This window comes from Nerophis lumbriciformis, linkage group LG02 (genome assembly GCF_033978685.3).
Source record: "Nerophis lumbriciformis linkage group LG02, RoL_Nlum_v2.1, whole genome shotgun sequence".
Lineage (NCBI taxonomy): Eukaryota > Metazoa > Chordata > Actinopteri > Syngnathiformes > Syngnathidae > Nerophis > Nerophis lumbriciformis.
Window position 1 is genome coordinate 60,932,133 of NC_084549.2, and position 16,536 is coordinate 60,948,668.

Here is a 16,536-nt window from a genome sequence, read left to right on the forward strand (position 1 = left end):
AGACAGCATAAGTCCATTCCAGACAGTTAATAAATGGGTTAATTTTTTAATACCTGTATCACTTGACCAAACCTTTTAGTAAATTCAACACTAAAAATGTGTATTATTTCTGCTGATATCGTACCGGATCAGTATCGGTATCGGCCAATGCTCAAGGCTGCGATGTGTCCGCATCATTCAACGTACTCTATGTTATGAGCTTAATGAATTAGAGTGGTCACGAGGTGTCAACCATAAAAAGCAATTACCACTCCACTCCAACTTAAAGACAGCATAAGTCCATTCCAGACAGTTAATAAATGGGTTAGTTTTTTTTTATACTTGTATCACTTGACCAAACCTTTTATTAAATTCGACACTAAAAGTGTGTATTATTTCTGCTGATATCGTATCGGATCGGTATCGGCCAGTGCTCGAGGCTGCGATGTGTCCGCATCATTCAACGTACTCTGTTATGACCTTAATGAATTAAAGTAGTCACGAGGTGTCACCATAAAAAGCAATTGCCACTCCACTCCAACTTAAAGACAGCATACGTCCATTCCAGACAGTTAATAAATGGGTTAGTTTTTTTAATACTTGTATCACTTGACCAAACCTTTTATTAAATTCGACACTAAAAGAGTGTATTATTTCTGCTGATATCGTACCGGATCAGTATCGGTATCGGCCAGTGCTCAAGGCTGCGATGTGTCCGCATCATTCAACGTACTTTGTTATGACCTTAATATATTATAGTGGTCACGAGGTGTCACCATAAAAGGCAATTGCCACTCCACTCCAACTTAAAGACAGCATAAATCCATTCCAGACGGTTAATAAATGGGTTAGTTTTTTTTTATACTTGTATCACTTGACCAAACTTTTTATTAAATTCGACACTAAACGTGTGTATTATTTCTGCTGATATCGTATCGGATCGGTATCGGCCAGTGCTCAAGGCTGCGATGTGTCAGCATCATTCAACGTATTCTGTTATGACCTTAATGAATTCTAGTGGTCACGAGGTGTCACCATCAAAAGCAATTGCCACTCCACTCCAACTTAAAGACAGCATAAGTCCATTCCAGACGGTTAATAAATGGGTTAGTTTTTTTTATACTTGTATCACTTGACCAAACCTTTTATTAAATTCGACACTAAAAGTGTGTATTATTTCTGCTGATATCGTACCGGATCAGTATCGGTATCGGCCAGTGCTCGAGGCTGCGATGTGTCCGCATCCTTCAACGTACTCTGTTATGAGCTTAATATATTATAGTGGTCACGAGGTGTCACCATAAAAAGCAATTGCCACTCCACTCCAACTTAAAGACAGCATAAGTCCATTCCAGACAGTTAATAAATGGATTAGTTTTTTTTTTTATACTTGTCTCACTTGACCAAACCTTTTATTAAATTCGACACTAAAAGTGTGTATTATTTCTGCTGATATCGTATCGTATCGGTATCGGCCAGTGCTCAAGGCTGCGATGTGTCCGCATCATTCAACGTACTCTGTTATGAGCTTAATGAATTCTAGTGGTCACGAGGTGTCACCATAAAAAGCAATTGCCACTCCACTCCAACTTAAAGACAGCATAAGTCCATTCCAGACGGTTAATAAATGGGTTAGTTTTTTTTATACTTGTATCACTTGACCAAACCTTTTATTAAATTCGACACTAAAAGTGTGTATTATTTCTGCTGATATCGTACCGGATCAGTATCGGTATCGGCCAGTGCTCGAGGCTGCGATGTGTCCGCATCCTTCAACGTACTCTGTTATGAGCTTAATATATTATAGTGGTCACGAGGTGTCACCATAAAAAGCAATTGCCACTCCACTCCAACTTAAAGACAGCATAAGTCCATTCCAGACAGTTAATAAATGGATTAGTTTTTTTTTTATACTTGTCTCACTTGACCAAACCTTTTATTAAATTCGACACTAAAAGTGTGTATTATTTCTGCTGATATCGTATCGTATCGGTATCGGCCAGTGCTCAAGGCTGCGATGTGTCCGCATCATTCAACGTACTCTGTTATGACCTTAATGAATTCTAGTGGTCACGAGGTGTCACCATAAAAAGCAATTGCCACTCCACTCCAACTTAAAGACAGCATAAGTCCATTCCAGACGGTTAATAAATGGGTTAGTTTTTTTTATACTTGTATCACTTGACCAAACCTTTTATTAAATTCGACACTAAAAGTGTGTATTATTTCTGCTGATATCGTACCGGATCAGTATCGGTATCGGCCAGTGCTCGAGGCTGCGATGTGTCCGCATCCTTCAACGTACTCTGTTATGAGCTTAATATATTATAGTGGTCACGAGGTGTCACCATAAAAAGCAATTGCCACTCCACTCCAACTTAAAGACAGCATAAGTCCATTCCAGACAGTTAATAAATGGATTAGTTTTTTTTTTATACTTGTCTCACTTGACCAAACCTTTTATTAAATTCGACACTAAAAGTGTGTATTATTTCTGCTGATATCGTATCGTATCGGTATCGGCCAGTGCTCAAGGCTGCGATGTGTCCGCATCATTCAACGTACTCTGTTATGACCTTAATGAATTCTAGTGGTCACGAGGTGTCACCATAAAAAGCAATTGCCACTCCACTCCAACTTAAAGACAGCATAAGTCCATTCCAGACGGTTAATAAATGGGTTAGTTTTTTTTATACTTGTATCACTTGACCAAACCTTTTATTAAATTCGACACTAAAAGTGTGTATTATTTCTGCTGATATCGTACCGGATCAGTATCGGTATCGGCCAGTGCTCGAGGCTGCGATGTGTCCGCATCCTTCAACGTACTCTGTTATGAGCTTAATATATTATAGTGGTCACGAGGTGTCACCATAAAAAGCAATTGCCACTCCACTCCAACTTAAAGACAGCATAAGTCCATTCCAGACAGTTAATAAATGGATTAGTTTTTTTTTTATACTTGTCTCACTTGACCAAACCTTTTATTAAATTCGACACTAAAAGTGTGTATTATTTCTGCTGATATCGTACCGGATCAGTATCGGTATCGGCCAGTGCTCGAGGCTGCGATGTGTCCGCATCCTTCAACGTACTCTGTTATGAGCTTAATATATTATAGTGGTCACGAGGTGTCACCATAAAAAGCAATTGCCACTCCACTCCAACTTAAAGACAGCATAAGTCCATTCCAGACAGTTAATAAATGGATTAGTTTTTTTTTTATACTTGTCTCACTTGACCAAACCTTTTATTAAATTCGACACTAAAAGTGTGTATTATTTCTGCTGATATCGTATCGTATCGGTATCGGCCAGTGCTCATGGCTGCGATGTGTCCGCATCATTCAACGTACTCTGTTATGAGCTTAATATATTAGAGTGGTCACGAGGTGTCACCATAAAAAGCAATTGCCACTCCACTCCAACTTAAAGACAGCATAAGTCCATTCCAGACGGTTAATAAATGGGTTAGTTTTTTTATACTTGTATCACTTGACCAAACCTTTTATTAAATTCGACACTAAAAGTGTGTATTATTTCTGCTGATATCGTACCGGATCAGTATCGGTATCGGCCAGTGCTCGAGGCTGCGATGTGTCCGCATCCTTCAACGTACTCTGTTATGAGCTTAATATATTATAGTGGTCACGAGGTGTCACTATAAAAAGCAATTGCCACTCCACTCCAACTTAAAGACAGCATAAGTTCATTCCAGACGGTTAATAAATGGGTTAGTTTTTTTATACTTGTATCACTTGACCAAACCTTTTATTAAATTCGACACTAAAAGTGTGTATTATTTCTGCTGATATCGTATCGGATCAGTATCGGTATAGGCCAATGCTCAAGGCTGCGATACCCGTATGTTATCGGAAATGAAAACGTTGTATTGGGAAATGATTGCACTCGTTTTTTGGTTTTTTTTTTAATTGATCATCCACCAAGTTTGATAAAGGCAACCATTCTTGTTGCTTAACAGGAAGAGGTTTTGCACCAGCATCCACCTTTTGTTTACAACAATGTCCTGACGTCTCGCCCCCAAAGATGGTCGCATACCGCAGGAAGTGCGGCCGCTAACGAGATGTTCTGCCAGCAAGAAGGTAAGCGAGCAGCCTTGTTAATTACATGCAATACTCCAATGTATTAATTGCCATACAGGAACAGGAAGTACATTCCCCCAACAGTGGAATTGAACGAGGGTTAATAATAAAGAGTTAATGAGTAACTGTAACAGTGTGCCGCTTGATCGGCTCCAGCCCAGGAATGCACTCAAATGAAAAAGCAAATAGAGCTGTCGGCTGTGCAAACACGTCGCCACTTCAAAAAGCTTCTTGTCGAGTTCTGTTCGGGTTTTCTTTGCGGGTCAGCGAGCCACAGAGCACGCCCAGGTTCTCAAAGATAAAAAAAAACGCTCTATTTGACTTCCCGACATCTGATTTTGGCGACGACCATTTTGCTCGGTATCACTGGAAGATCGCACGTTGTAAAAACTAAATAAATGTATTTAGTGATGAACAGGTATGGGTGCTTTTTACATTTGAGTCGATACACTGCAAAAAGTCAGTGTTCAAAAAGAAGAAGAAAAAATACAAAAATGAGGGGTATTTTACTTGAACTAAGCAAAATGATCTGCCAATAGAACAAGAAAATGTGTCTTGTCAAGACTTTCCAAAACAAGTAAAATTAGCTAACCTCAATGAACCCAAAAATACCTTAAAATAAGTATATTCTCACTAATAACAAGTGCACTTTTCTTGGTAGAAAAAAAACAACCTTTTTGCTCATAATGTTGAAAAATATTCTTAAAGGGGAACATTATCACAATTTCAGAATTGTTAAAACCATTAAAAATCAGTTCCCAGCGGCTTATTATATTTTTCGAAGTTTTTTTCAAAATTTTACCCATCACGCAATATCACTAAAAAAAGCTTCAAAGTGCCTGATTTTAACCACCAGTCCATTTTCCTGTGACGTCACATAGTGATGCCAACACAAACAAACATGGCGGAAAGAACAGCAAGGTATAGCGACATTAGCTCGGATTCAGACTCGGATTTCAGCGGCTTAAGCGATTCAACAGATTACGCATGTATTGAAACGGATGGTTGTAGTGTGGAGGCAGGTAGCGAAAACGAAATTGAAGAAGAAACTGAAGCTATTGAGCCATATCGGTTTGAACCGTATGCAAGCGAAACCGACGAAAACGACACGACAGCCAGCGACACGGGAGAAAGCGAGGACGAATTCGGCGATCGCCTTCTAACCAACGATTGGTATGTGTTTGTTTGGCATTAAAGGAAACTAACAAATATGAACTAGGTTTACAGCATATGAAATACATTTGGCAACAACATGCACTTTGACAGTGCAGACAGCCCAATTTTCATCAATTAATATATTCTGTAGACATACCCTCATGTCAGCAGGCCAGGGAAGCTAGGGTCGATATTCTTCTCTTGATCATCTTCGGGACGATGTGAGCCAAGACATCCAGGGGGGTTTAGCTCGCTCGTCTGCGGGAACAAACTGCCGCCATTGCTTGCCGTGCTACCGAGGTCCTTTGTGCCTGAATTGCTCACACATTCCGGCAGATTCAATGGGGGTCTGGCGGCAGATTTCTTTGACTTTATCGTTGGAAATGCATCTGCTTTGAGTGTCGCAGGATATCCACACATTCTTGCCATCTCTGTCGTAGCATAGCTTTCGTCGGTAAAGTGTGCGGAACAAACGTCCAATTTCTTGCCACTTTCGCATCTTTGGGCCACTGGTGCAACTTGAATCCATCCCTGTTCGTGTTGTTACACCCTCCGACAACACACCGACGAGGCATGATGTCTCCAAGGTACGGAAAACAGTCGAAAAAACGGAAAATAACAGAGCTGATTTGACTTGGTGTTTGAGAAAATGGCGGATTGCTTCCCGATGCGACGTCACGTTGTGACGTCATCGCTCCAAGAGCGAATAATAGAAAGGCGTTTAATTCGCCAAAATTCGCCCATTTAGAGTTCGGAAATCGGTTAAAAAATATATGGTCTTTTTTCTGCAACATCAAGGTATATATTGACGCTTACATAGGTCTGGTGATAATGTTCCCCTTTAAATTAGGTAAATGCTAGTGCCATTATCTTGACATAATGATATGTGCTCTGCATTACATTTCTTAAAACCAGCAAACTTATACTAAAAACTAATTTATTGTTCTTAATGGAAAGGCAACACGGCAAGCGCTTGTTACTCTCGGGGTCTCCTATTATATTGTCTAAAAATGCAGTTTTCCATCGACAACATGACATCATCGCGCCAAGTGCGTGCTCTTTCAGTCAATTAGTGCGCATATATACAGCCCGGCCCCCGGCCAAAAAATGTTTAATTGTCATTTTGAAGAATTTATCTGAATGTGCATGAACTATTTCTGTTCAAAATTGTTAGAAATGTCACATGTTAAATGATTAAATATTAACTGTACTGTGCCAACTGTACTACTATATGAGTACGTATTTTCTATTGTTTCATTGAAAATAAAACAGCAAAGTCCATTTGGCTGTCATCTGTTTTAATTATGAGACACTATTGTGTCAAAAAAAACATGATTTTTTTTTTTCATGCTTGAAATAAGAAATTATTACTTTAAAAAAGCAGTTGTATACTTGTGAGTGTTGATGACACAGCTTTGCAACTCTTGATATTCTAGTTTCAAGCATGTTTTACTCAATATAGGTCATCAAATCTCAGCAACAAGCTGTAATATCTTACTGAGATCATTTAGGACCAACACCCTTAAAACAAGTAAAACACTCTAACAAAAAATCTGCTTAGTGAGAAGAATTATCTTAACAGACAGAAAATAAGCAAATATCACCCTTATTTGAGATATTTTATCTTACTTAGATTTCAGTTTTTGCAGTGTACAGTACCAATTATTGGTAGCTGGGACTCGATACCAGTCCTCGCCAGTTCCAATATTTGGTACTTTTGTGCGTGTTCATGTGGTAAATAATGTTATTTTTTCTATTTAACAGTGAGATTCGTTCAGTTCAGGTCATTCATTACCATGAATTGATTAACGTGGACCCCGACTTAAACAAGTTAAAAAACTTATTGGGGTGTTACCATTGACTGGTCAATTGTACGGAATATGTGCTGTACTGTGCAATCTACTAATACAAGTTTCAATCAATCAATCAATTTTATTTCGGACGTGCGAACTAGAGATGTTCGATAATATTCGCCGATAAATGCTTTAAAATGTAATATCGGAAATTATCGATATCGGTTTCAACCTCCCGATTTTCCCGGGAGACTCCCGAATTTCAGTACCCCTCCCGAAAATCTCGCGGGGCAACCATTCTCCCGATTTCCACCCGGACAACAATATTGGGGCCGTGCCTTTAGCATCCTCTACAACCTGTCGTCACGTCCGCTTTTCCTCCACACAAACAGCGTGCCGGCACAGTTACATAATATATGCAGCTTTTACTCAAACATCAGTGAATGCAAAGCATACTTGGTCAACAGCCATACAGGTCACACTGAGGGTGGGCGTATAAACAACTTTAACACTGTTACAAATATGCGCCACACTGTGAACCCACACCAAACAAGAATGACAAACACATTTCGGGAGAACATCCGCACCGTAACACAACATAAACACAACAGAACAAATACCCAGAAGCCCTTGCAGCACTAAGTCTTCAGGAACGCTACAATATACACCTCCCGAATTCGGAGGTCTCAAGGTTGGCAAGTATGCTCTAGTACAGTGGTCCCCAACCTTTTTGTAGCTGCGGACCGGTCAACGCTTGAAAATGTGTCCCACTGACCGAGGGAGGGGGGCTATGTTTTTGTTGTTTTTTTCTTTTTTTTGGCATAAAGAAATACAATCATAAAAAATAAAATAAATTATTTTTTATTTTATTTTTTATTTTTTATTTCTTGTGCGGCCCGGTACCAATCGATCCACGGACCGGTACCGTGGGGACCACTGCTCTAGTAAACTCTGGACTGAAGCTGTGTGCCTTCATTGTTTTTGTAGCTGTTGTTTTGAGGCATGTTTAAAAAAAAAAAAGAAAAATAATGCACTTTGTGAAAGTATAGTATAGTATTTCCCATAGTTGTAGTGGGTATTTGGATTATTTTAGGGAGAGCATGTCCCAAATTCCAAGCTGCTGTTTTGAGGCATGTTAAAAAAAAATAATGCACTTTGTGACTTCAATAATAAATATGGCAGTGCCATGTTGGCACTTTTTTCCATAACTGGAGTTGAAGTTGTTCTCTTATTTTGGAAAACCTTGTTTTTGATTGATTGATTGAAACTTGTATTAATAGATTGCACAGTACATATTCCGTAAAATGTAGTATCACAAACCGTGATTTTTCAGTTTAATCACACAAAATGAGCAAAAAAGATAGCATAAAATGTTAACGTGCTAACGTACTCAAAAAATGTGAGTACGTTAGCACGCTAACTGTTAGCATACTTGCATGCCAGCGCCGAGTATCACAAACGGTGATTTTTCAGTTTAATCATACAAAATGAGCAAAAAAAGGTAGCATAAAATGTTAATGTACTCAAAAAATGTGAGTACGTTAGCACACTAACTGTTAGCATACTTGCATGACAGCGCCGAGTATCACAAACCGTGATTTTTCAGTTTAATCATACAAAATGAGCAAAGAAGATAGCATAAAATGTTAACGTGCTAACGTACTCAAAAAATGGGAGTACGTTAGCACGTTAACTGTTAGCATACTTGCATGACAGCGCCGAGTATCACAAACCATGATTTTTCAGTTTAATCATACAAAATGAGCAAAAAAAGGTAGCATAAAATGTAAACGTACTCAAAAAATGTGAGTACGTTAGCACGCTAACTGTTAGCATACTTGCATGACAGCGCAGAGTATCACAAAGCATGATTTTCAGGTTTAAACATACAAAAAAAAAGCTCGGATAAAACGTTTTCACAAGTATGCTAACAGCTAACGTGCACATGATTCCTGGTAGGGCCGGATGTTTTGATACTGGACCGATGGGGGTAGCGGGGGGGGTGTATATTGTAACGTCCCTGAAGAGTTAGTGCTGCAAGGGGTTCTGGGTATTTGTTCTGTTGTGTTTATGTTGTGTTACGGTGCGGATGTTCTCCCGAAATGTGTTTGTCATTAATGTTTGGTGTGGGTTCACAGTGTGGCGCATATTTGTAACAGTGTTAAAGTTGTTTATATGGCCACCCTCAGTGTGACCTGTATGGCTGTTGACCATTTTTTTAATGTCTTGCATTCACTTGTGTGTGTGAAATGCCGTAGATATTATGTGATTGGGCCGGCTCGCAAAGGCAGTGCCTTTAAGGTTTATTGGCGCTCTGTACTTCTCCCTACGTCCGTGTACACAGCGGCGTTTTAAAAAGTCATACATTTTACTTTTTGAAACCGATACCGATAATTTCCGATATTACATTTTAAAGCATTTATCGGCCGATAATATCGGCAGTCCGATATTATCGGACATCCCTAATAATAAGTAGATAGTTTTTTGGTGTAGAATCTTATATGTGTGGATGCCCAAGCAAAAACTCTTCCAGGTATCAAATCCTGTACCCCGTTTGTCGTTTCCATTTATCAATCCTGTGCTAACTCAACAAACCAAACGAACTCGTAACTATCGCAGAGGGTTGAGTTCCTCCCTGCCTTGTAGGCATCACTTTCTATTTATGGAAAAATTCAATCTGTGCAATGCGTGAACAATTTCAACAAACCAATTTCCAGGAGCAGTCTGGGCATTGAGGGGAGAGAAAAGAAAGGTATTGAAATATGATACTGTTTAATTGTACTTAAATCGGTACCCGGTAGTGCCAATACAATTTGATGGATACTGATAAAAGTACCAAATAATAAAGTATATCTCTCTGTTTGCGCTATAAGGCCACCTACTCAGTGGCCTAGTGGTTAGAGTGTCCGCCCTGAGATCGGTAGGTCGTGAGTTCAAACCCCGGCCGAGTCATACCAAAGACTATAAAAACGAGAGCTATTACCTCCCTGCTTGGCACTCAGCATCAAGGGTTGGAATTGGGGGTTAAATCACCAAAAATAATTCCCGGGTGCGGCCACCACTGCTGGAATTTTTCCACAAATGTAAATATCTTTGAAGGGGTCATATTATGATTTGTTTCTACACTTAAAACACTTCCTTGTGGTCTACATAACATGTAAAAGTGCGTCTTTGGTCAAAATGTTGCATAGATTGTTTTACGGGTGGTTGTCAAGCCCCTTTTTGACCGTCTCTTCTATTTACGTGTCTCCCCTTCGACTGCGTCTTCTCCACGTCATCCATGTTGTAGTTTTTTTAGCGTGTACATATGGAATCCACTGGCTATGCCTCGTTGGGTACGTCATGGTCATCCACTGCCACACATGCTTTGATCTTTTTACCACACTTAAAACCGCTTGTGTCGTTTTGATCAAATGCATTCAGTTTAGTTCACCTGGAAGTGCCGCGTTGTCGACTGCAGTGTTTGCAAAGAGCTTAAGTGTGTTGTTTTATGTGCATGACTTCACTGTGCACTGGCAAAACCATCATGGCAAAATTACTAGGGGTGCACACAAAAAATCGATTCACTTTCGAATCGCGATTCTTATTCTGAAGCAATTTTAAATGTATTTTTTATTTTTTTTAATGAATACAAATGTTGTTTTTTTTAATTAACAGTTTTTTTAACAAGACGTTTTAGGCAATTTTCGAAAATAAATGTTTCTTTTTTTTTAATTATTTTTAATTTGAATCCATTTTTAAAAAATGCTTTAGGTCATCTTTGTATATATTTTTTTATTATTGTTTTAATAAATTTTTAATAATACCTTGTTTAAGCCGTCTACATCAATAAAAAAATGTATTTTTTTATTTTTACTTTTTTAATAAGAATCAAATTTCAAAAATACATTCATAGGCAATCTTTACAAATAAAAATGTTTATTTTATTTTATTATTTTTTTAATAAAAATCAATCTTTAAAATGACGTTTTTCGGCCATCGTTATAAATATTTTTTTTTTTATAAGAATAGATTTTTAAAACAATGTTTTAGGTCATCTATAGGAATAAAAAACTGTTGTTTTTATTATGTTTTTAATCTATTTTTAAAAAATGCCTTTTTAAGCCATGTTCATAATTTTTTATTTTGAATTTGAATCAATCTTTGAAAAATATTTTAGGTCATCTTTATACAGTAAATAAAAATGTTTATTGTATTTATTTTTTTAATAACAATCATATTCCAAAAATACATTTGTAGGCAATCTTTCCAAATAAAAATGTTTATTTCATTTTATTTTTCTAATAAAAATCAATCTTTAAAAGACGTTTTTAGGCCATTGTCATAAATACATTTTTTATTATAATACATTTTTAAAACAATGTTTTAGGCCATCTTTATAAATAAAATAAAAAAGTTGTTTATTATTATCTATTTTTATAAAATGCTTTTTTAAGCCATCTTCATAAATAAAAATGTTTATTTTCTTATTATTTTTATTTTGAATTAATGTTTGAAAATGTTTGTCATCATTATAAGTAACGTTTATTTTTAAATTGTTTTAATACATTTCTAAAGACCCTGTTTAAGTCATCTTCATAAATTAAAATGTGTTTTTTCTATTTAAATTTTTAAAATAAAAATACAATTTCAAAAATACATTCATAGGCCATTTTTACAAATAATGTTTATTTCATATTATTATTTTTCTAATAAGACTAAATCTTTAAAAATATTTTTTTTATAAGAATACATTTTTAAAACAATGTTTTAGGCCTTATTTATAAATAAATATTTTTATTTTTTATCCATCATCCATCCATTTTCTACAGCTTGTCCCATTTTTTTTATAAATACCTTTTTAAGCCATCTTCATAAATAACAATGTTTTTTTTTTTTTTTTATTAGATTCAAATTTGAAAAGTACGTTTATAGGCCATCTTTTAAAATGTAAATGTTTTTTGTTCTTTTCTTTAATAAAAATAAAAACAAGAATAATTTTTTAAAAGGACAATTTAGGCCATCTTCAGAAATAAAAATGTTTATTTAAAAAAAAAAAAAAAAAAAAGAAACTTTTAGGCTACCGGTATATTGACAAATAATTTTATTTTTTTTAATTATTTTTTAGATTATTTATTTTATAAGAATAAATCTTTAAAAAATGTTTCAAGCCAGAGGGAGCTATTCTAACCTGTAACCTGTTTTGAAAATCTCTCATCATAATTATCATACCAAATAATACATTTTCAGAGTTTGAATCGAATCGTGTTGAATAATTGAGAAGCGATTCTGAATCAAATCGTCACCCCAGAAATCGAATCGAACCTTAGGTGCCCAAAGATTCCCAGCCCTCCAAAATGCTGCATTAAAGTCTGCTATGTGAACAACTAGCACGAAGAGAAAAGGATGAAACGTGCCAGGTCTTAAGATGTCTGCAGTGCACGTCTTTACATTTAAAGTGAGCTTATTTGCCTTGTGCCCGTCAAAGACCACCTCTTATGCAAACATGGCTCTACAACTTAGTCCTCGCTGGACACTTCTTCCCAAACCAGAGCAGCAGGTTATTCCACGGAAGGCTCTTTTGGTAAAAGGAGCCGAGAAGATGTCCGGTTTCGATCCACGCCTCCTCCCCCTCTCGCTGTCAACCAAAGATTGCGTTTATTGGATACAAAATAGAGCCGGATTGCGGCAAAATCAAAGAAAACCTGATAAACCTTGGATTCGATGTTTCCTCCTGTGGTCTCCAATTAGGACAAAACGCAATAAAATGTCATCACATGGTAGCAATTAGCAGCTGCGATGCCAACTGCTGTCACCATGACCTCCCCATTGATACAGAAATGGATAAATAGACGACGTAATATTTGAATTGTAAAAATGTTTGTACAGTAATTTCGCTCGGGGCGGTTAAGACGAGTTTGCGTTTGTTCAGGCAAATGTGGGGTTTGTCTTAGTGGGAAAATGACGAATGTGCAAACGCTCAACGAGTTTGCACATTTATTAACCCAATACTTTTTTTAAAAACTTGATATTATTCATATTTCTTTGGCTGTTTCTGAATGGTGTTGTTTTCTTGCTGTTGCTATGGCGATGGACTCAACAGTCCTGAATTGGTTGCCTAGCGCTAACGCTAACACTTATCTTGAATATTTTAAACATTATTTTAAAAAATTACATGCGGAGTATATAAAAAATGTCAGACTATTTAATAAATATTTTCATATTAAAAATAATTTAAGAATGTAAAAATATATATTGCGTCGCAGTATGACACAGTAAAATAATTTTGAAAAATGTCAAAATAATAGAAACATTTATTTTAAATATTTAAAAAATAATAATGAATACAAATAATGTCATAATGATAGTAAATTAATTTTTAATTCAAAGATGACTGAAAAAATATTTTGTAATTATTTAAAAATTATTACAACTTTTCCATCCATGGCAGACACTTTTATAGTCTAACAGTACAGTATTTAGAGTTTAAATAAAAATGAAAAAAATTAAACGTTTTCATTATAGGCAAATTACGAAACAAAAAATAATTACAACTTAGTTTAAATTTACTTTAAAAGTAGAAAATATTTAAAAGAGTTTGGACAAAATTATTTCTTCCTTATACATAACAGTAAATATACATATATATATATATATATATATATATATATATAAATATATATATATATATATAAATTTGCTAATATTTTTTTTTAGCATATCTATGATTAAAATAATTTAAAATAGAATGATATATACAGTATATAATAGAAATATGTATCGCTCTATTATTAGAGAAAAAGCAGATAGATCTTTAGTGATTCATCTTAGAGGAACTCACAAACTCTGGGATGAAGAACAAGTCAGGAATGGAAGTGAAGATCCTGAAGCCTGTGGGCAGAACATCACCCGACGTGGTGGAAGCCATAGTCCCAAACTGTGTGTGTGTGTGTGTGTGTGTGTGTGTATACGTGTCTTTGTTTTATGTGTGAGTTCCAACAAAGTGACATGCACTTGCTGTTTAATCTGCTTTTTAAAGGCCGCCTCCTGCACCTCCCTCTACCTGTTTGCCTCCACTCCACCTACCCATCCCTACCAGCACTCTGTGTGCGTGCATGTGTGTGTGTGTGTGTGTGTGTGTGTGTGTGTGTGTGTGTGTGTGTGTGTGTGTGTGTGTGTGTGTGTGTGTGTGTGTGTGTGTGTGAATGTAGTGTGTCTATAAAAGGCAAAAAGGTTGTTTACATACACACAAAAAAGTGATTGTGAGGCAAATTTGACAGAGTCAGTGTGGGACATGAAAGTTGCGGCAAGTTGTTTAGCCGCACTTAGGAAATAAAAGCACGGACGACTCTGCCAAAATAAAAGCATGCACGCTTTCCAGTGATATACCTAATCAGAAGCATCCATTGCTTTGTATCACTTATTGTTTACGACGATGGGGAGGATTTATGAATACAATCAAACAAATGCATTAATTAATTTGTAAATAATGAGTATATATTTTAAAAAAATAAACAGACATTGTATAAAATAATTATAAATTAATTAAATACATATTTACTTGGCGGTTTTCTAAATACTCAAAACGCTTTACGTGAAGAAAAACAGGAGATTTTATTGCTACTAATAAGTAATATATTATTCCAAAATAATTGTTATTAATCATAAAGTTATACTAATAAATCATATTTTGGTCATTTGGAAATAATACCAACTAATAGAATATTAATGATTCTAAAATGACACTAATATTTTAATAGCTATGAAGTAATGTCAGAAATCTGTTAATAATTATAAATAATATATTATTTATAAAGTAATATATATTATTAGTTCCAAAATAATATAAATGTGTAAGTATATTAATCATTAAATTATTTTTTATTAATATTTTGATCATTTAAAAAAAACAACTAGTATGATTGTGATAATTGGCAGTATAATGTATTACAAAAAAATTATATACGGATATTTAGAAAGTAATACTTCTATTAGATTAATAATTATAAATTACCATTAAATTATATATATATATGAAATATTAAAAAATAATACTATTAAATTATATATTAATTATTAAATACAAATAATAAATTATATATTAATTATTAAATACAAATAATACATTATATTTCCATATTTATAATATAATAATAATACATATGGTACTAAAAATCAAATTTTAAAATAATATATCAATATTTTATTTCACACAGAATATATTTGATCAAACATTAAAATAAGTGGACAAAAATATTGTTACATGCAATCGACTGTTCTGTGAAGACTTTTGATAAGATTTCAAAGTCTGTCCGTGGGAGTTTTTTGTCCACTTACGAGGTCTGAGGCCACAGTGGGGTCTTGGCAGAATGTAATGACCATGCATGGTTATGATAGCGTGAAGAAAAGAGCTCATATTGCAGTAGTTTCATCATCCTGCAGCCTCGGAGAACATCAATTTACTTTGGAGCGCTTTTGTCAAGGCTGCTCCAACATGGACCAACTGTGAAGCGCAAACATTCAATAGAGTTTTGTTAGCAAAAGGATTTCCATTCACACCGCGCTCACTCACTTAGTCGGGGAGTTAGTGAGACTCCTTTTTGTGTTGGTTTCCAAACGCAGCCGGGTGGTTTCCATGGCGACGGATTAAAGTGGCCGCCCTAAACAAAAGCTATTGTCGTACGCAGAGACGGACACTCTGTCACAAGATCGTCGTCATGTTTGCTGTTACTCTTTTTTTTTGGACGCAATCTTTCAAGTTTGGCAAAAAGTTGTTTTGTTTTTGTTGGAGATTTCAAAATATCCAAGGAATGAATGAAAGACAACCTAAAAGGAATAATGTTGGACAGTGGAGCTTGTTTATGTTGACGAAAATAAGAAGTTGTCGATGTTAAAAGTTCTCGCCTTTAGCGATTGACACCATAAGTTGTTGTCAAAATAAAAAAAAGTTGTCAACATAAGCGGTTATTGGCATAAGTGGTTGCCGACGTAAGCGGTTATTGGCATAAGTGGTTGCCGACGTATGCAGTTATTGGCATAAGTGGTTGCCGACATAAGCGGTTATTGGCATAAGTGGTTGCCGACGTATGCAGTTATTGGCATAAGTGGTTGTCGACATAAGCGGTTATTGGCATAAGTGGTTGCCGACGTATGCAGTTATTGGCATAAGTGGTTGTCGACATAAGCGGTTATTGGCATAAGTGGTTGCCGACGTATGCAGTTATTGGCATAAGTGGTTGCCGACATAAGCGGTTATTGGCATAAGTGGTTGCCGACGTATGCAGTTATTGGCATAAGTGGTTGCCGACATAAGCGGTTATTGGCATAAGTGGTTGCCGACGTATGCAGTTATTGGCATAAGTGGTTGCCGACGTATGCGGTTATTGGCATAAGTGGTTGCCAACGTATGCAGTTATTGGCATAAGTGGTTGCCGACGTATGCAGTTATTGGCATAAGTGGTTGCCGACGTATGCAGTTATTGGCATAAGTGGTTGCCGACGTATGCAGTTATTGGCATAAGTGGTTGC

At 36.0% G+C, this 16,536-nt stretch overlaps 1 protein-coding gene across 1 annotated transcript in view; it reads right to left on the minus strand.

Annotated features, from left to right (window-relative positions):
* LOC133609996 (myelin and lymphocyte protein-like) overlaps positions 1–14,001 on the minus strand; it is a 29,055-nt gene extending 15,054 nt beyond the window's left edge. The window contains exon 1 of the mRNA XM_061966053.1: positions 13,850–14,001. Within this exon, the coding sequence (XP_061822037.1) occupies positions 13,850–13,936 (87 nt within the window). The 5' untranslated portion in view covers positions 13,937–14,001. The remainder of the gene's footprint in view (positions 1–13,849) is intronic.
* Between the last annotated feature and the right edge of the window lie 2,535 nt (positions 14,002–16,536).